General features: G+C 37.4%; 1 protein-coding gene across 1 annotated transcript; it reads right to left on the bottom strand.

The window, feature by feature from the left end:
- Positions 1 to 544: 544 nt before the first annotated feature.
- Positions 545 to 1,896, bottom strand: LOC147934628 (uncharacterized). Its single transcript, XM_087472708.1, has 3 exons — positions 1,809 to 1,896; positions 1,597 to 1,767; positions 545 to 1,548 (listed from the first exon to the last, which is right to left on the bottom strand). The coding sequence occupies exons 1-3, from the start codon at positions 1,894 to 1,896 to the stop codon at positions 545 to 547; spliced, it is 1,263 nt and encodes a 420-aa protein (XP_087328834.1).
- Positions 1,897 to 3,073: the final 1,177 nt, after the last annotated feature.

Here is a 3,073-nt window from a genome sequence, read left to right as displayed (position 1 = left end):
TATGCGAACTTGCCTTATTGTCTTTGGAAAATAGAGCAGTCAAACCCGGGAAGTGTCATTGACCTTGTTGTTGATGACGAGCATAGGTTTAAGTACCTTTTCATATCTTTCGATGCTTCAATCTGTGGTTTCAATTACGTTAAGCGAGTTATTGTGGTTGATGGGACCCATCTCACTGGCAAGTATGAAGGTGTACTGTTAATCGCTTGCGCACAGGATGGTAACTTTCAGATATTTCCGTTGGCTTTTGGAATTGTCGACTCGGAGTGTGATGCTTCATGGGATTGGTTTTTCACCAAATTAAGTGAGTGTATCTCGGATGAATATCCTTTGGTAGTAGTTTCGGATAGGCAAAATTCAATAGCTAAAGCATGTCGCAATGTTATCCCATGGGCAACACGAGGGATATGTTATTACCATCTTCAACAAAACATAATTTCTAATTTCAATGGGAATCAACTGATGTACTTGGTGAAAGGGGCAGCATATGCACATACGCATGATGATTACAACCGCTCTTGGTTTATCGTTAGATTGTCTGGAGCTAAACACCTTGTCTAGAGCAGTAAATCTCTTTCACCAAAAGCAAATCTCCAACGATAAACCAAGAGCGGTTGTAATCATCATGCGTATGTGCATATGCTGCCCCTTTCACCAAGTACATCAGTTGATTCCCATTGAAATTAGAAATTATGTTTTGTTGAAGATGGTAATAACATATCCCTCGTGTTGCCCATGGGATATCATTGCGACATGCTTTAGCTATTGAACTATGCCTATCCGAAACTACTACCAAAGGATATTCATCCGAGATACACTCACTTAATTTGGTGAAAAACCAATCCCATGAAGCATCACACTCCGAGTCGACAATTCCAAAAGCCAACGGAAATATCTGAAAGTTACCATCTTGTGCGCAAGCTATTAACAGTACACCTTCATACTTGCCAGTGAGATAGATCCCATCAACCACAATAACTCGCCTAACGTAATTGAAACCACATATTGAAGCATTGAAAGATATGAAAAGGTACTTAAATCTATGCTCGTCATCAACAACAAGGTCAACGACACTTCCCGGGTTTGACTGCTCTATTTTCCAAAGACAATAAGGCAACTTCGCATATCCGTCATCTGTGCTTCCTCTCACATATTCTTGTGCATACTGTAAAGCCTTGTACGAAGTGGTGTAATCCAAAGTCATGCCGAACATTGTCCTCATTGAATCTTCGATATTTTGTGGGACAACACCATCTACTATTCCTACCTGGTCGATGAAAAGCCTCCCAATATATTTTGAGGTGCAACGCTTACGGTTAGCTACGCGGTCCACAATAGAACATGTATGCACGTTCAGATATTTGGTGACCCAAAAAGTGTTTGGATCATTCTTCACAGTGGCTACGACCCTCCAAGTGCATCCTGGCACAGAGCATATTACCACCAACTGAGACATTGTGGACTTCTTAATTTTGAAAGAGAATTTTAACATAATCGCGGTCAAATGCACCTCAGTTATGACGTCAGTTTTGCATGCAAAGCATTGACCTACTTTCAGTTAGTCTATCCAAGGATTATTTAACTGTTCATGAATACCACCCAAAAAGGGTTGCCCTTCTTCAGCATCTAATCCCAGGTCATCTCCATCTCCATCGTCATCTTCATCTTTAAATTTCCCGTATTCATTGTAATCGAAATCCATGTCATCAACATCTTTCGGCTTCTCATCTGTATGATCAGTTTCATGACATTCTTCTGCACATTCATCTGCACACTCCATCGTCAACAGAACGAGAGTCGATATTGACCTGGATCTATATCGTTACCAAATTCATTTGTTGGCTCTCCATCGTCAACAGAACGAGAGTTGTTTAACATAACCGGATGTCTATCCATGCATTACGTAGAGACGCAAAGGCGAACAACATTCCTACTACTAAAATCTATCAAGTTCTGAACTGATCTATCATTTGTGACATAGACAGGAGGGGTATCTTGGGGCAATTGCTGAAGCATCATCTCTGTTAAGGGATACGATAACTGAACCATCTCTGTTTCTTTGTCAATCAGATAATCTTCTACAGCCATTTCAACAAGCTCAGCGTATGTACAATCGTGTTGCAAAAGAAACATTCTCCCACCTTTGCGTCCATCCATGTCAAAATGCCATGACCCATTTCTCTTCAGCCATACTCCAAAAAAAAACAGGTATTTGCGCCATTTACCTGAAAGAGTAAGCAGCAAGTTAAATACCCTAAACCCTAAACCCTAAATCCTAAACCCTAAACCCTAAACCCTAAACCCTAATAGCCTAAGAAAAGCAAAAACATGATTAATTGAATAGTATAATATATTATCATCGTAAAAATATACATAGGCAAGTACATAACTGATATAACACATACACACTAAAAAATCAAAAAAAAATCTTTATAAATTTCCAATTAAAGACTATTTCAATTGTACAGACATTACAGATAACTCCAACAGTTTGACTTCCTAAATAAGTCTAATTTAATAACCTAACTGCCTATGAAAACTAAAAACTTGATTTCTCCATATGTATAATACGTAATCATGTCAATAAGATACAGAAGCAAGTACATACCATATATCAAAGAATACAACAAGAAAATCTTTAAAATTATTCACCAATTTGCAATAAATTGGTTTTCAAATTTGGAGGACTTCATGTTGATGTCAACATTGTAGACATAAACTAGCCTCTATTAAGATACTTCCTTTGAAGTCTATTTTGTGTGGTTTATTTTTGCAATTACAATTTAATAAAGCAGACACCGTATGAAGTCTACTATGATAGTTGACTTCTTTTGTTGTCTTTCTTTGTTAATATTTTGGTCAGTTTTGCAATTCAAAACATATAAAAGAGTAGACCTCTTTGAAAGTTTCAAAAAGTTAACTTCGACTAAAGTCTACACTGGTTATTTTTGCAATTGATCAAACCATTGACTTTGTAGTAGACTTCTAACTAACAAGTAGACTTCATATATCCGTCAACTAGAAAAATTAAACTTCGTTGTGGTTAGTATTGCAATTGACCAAGTTTGAATTT

The sequence above is a fragment of the Camelina sativa genome, chromosome 11 (genome assembly GCF_030686135.1).
Source record: "Camelina sativa cultivar CO46 ecotype springtype chromosome 11, ASM3068613v1".
NCBI lineage: Eukaryota > Viridiplantae > Streptophyta > Magnoliopsida > Brassicales > Brassicaceae > Camelina > Camelina sativa.
The sequence above is the reverse complement of the archived record's forward strand: the minus strand, read 5'-3'. Positions and strand labels throughout refer to the sequence as shown.

Coding starts and splice junctions, on each gene's coding strand:
- LOC147934628 (XM_087472708.1), bottom strand. CDS start 1,896: ATGGATAGACATCCGGTTATGTTAAACAACTCTCGTTCTGTTGACGAT. Junction 1,768..1,808: donor TGGTAACGATATAGATCCAG/GTCAATATCGAC, acceptor TGGAGTGTGCAG/ATGAATGTGCAGAAGAATGT. Junction 1,549..1,596: donor AGGGCAACCCTTTTTGGGTG/GTATTCATGAAC, acceptor AACTGAAAGTAG/GTCAATGCTTTGCATGCAAA.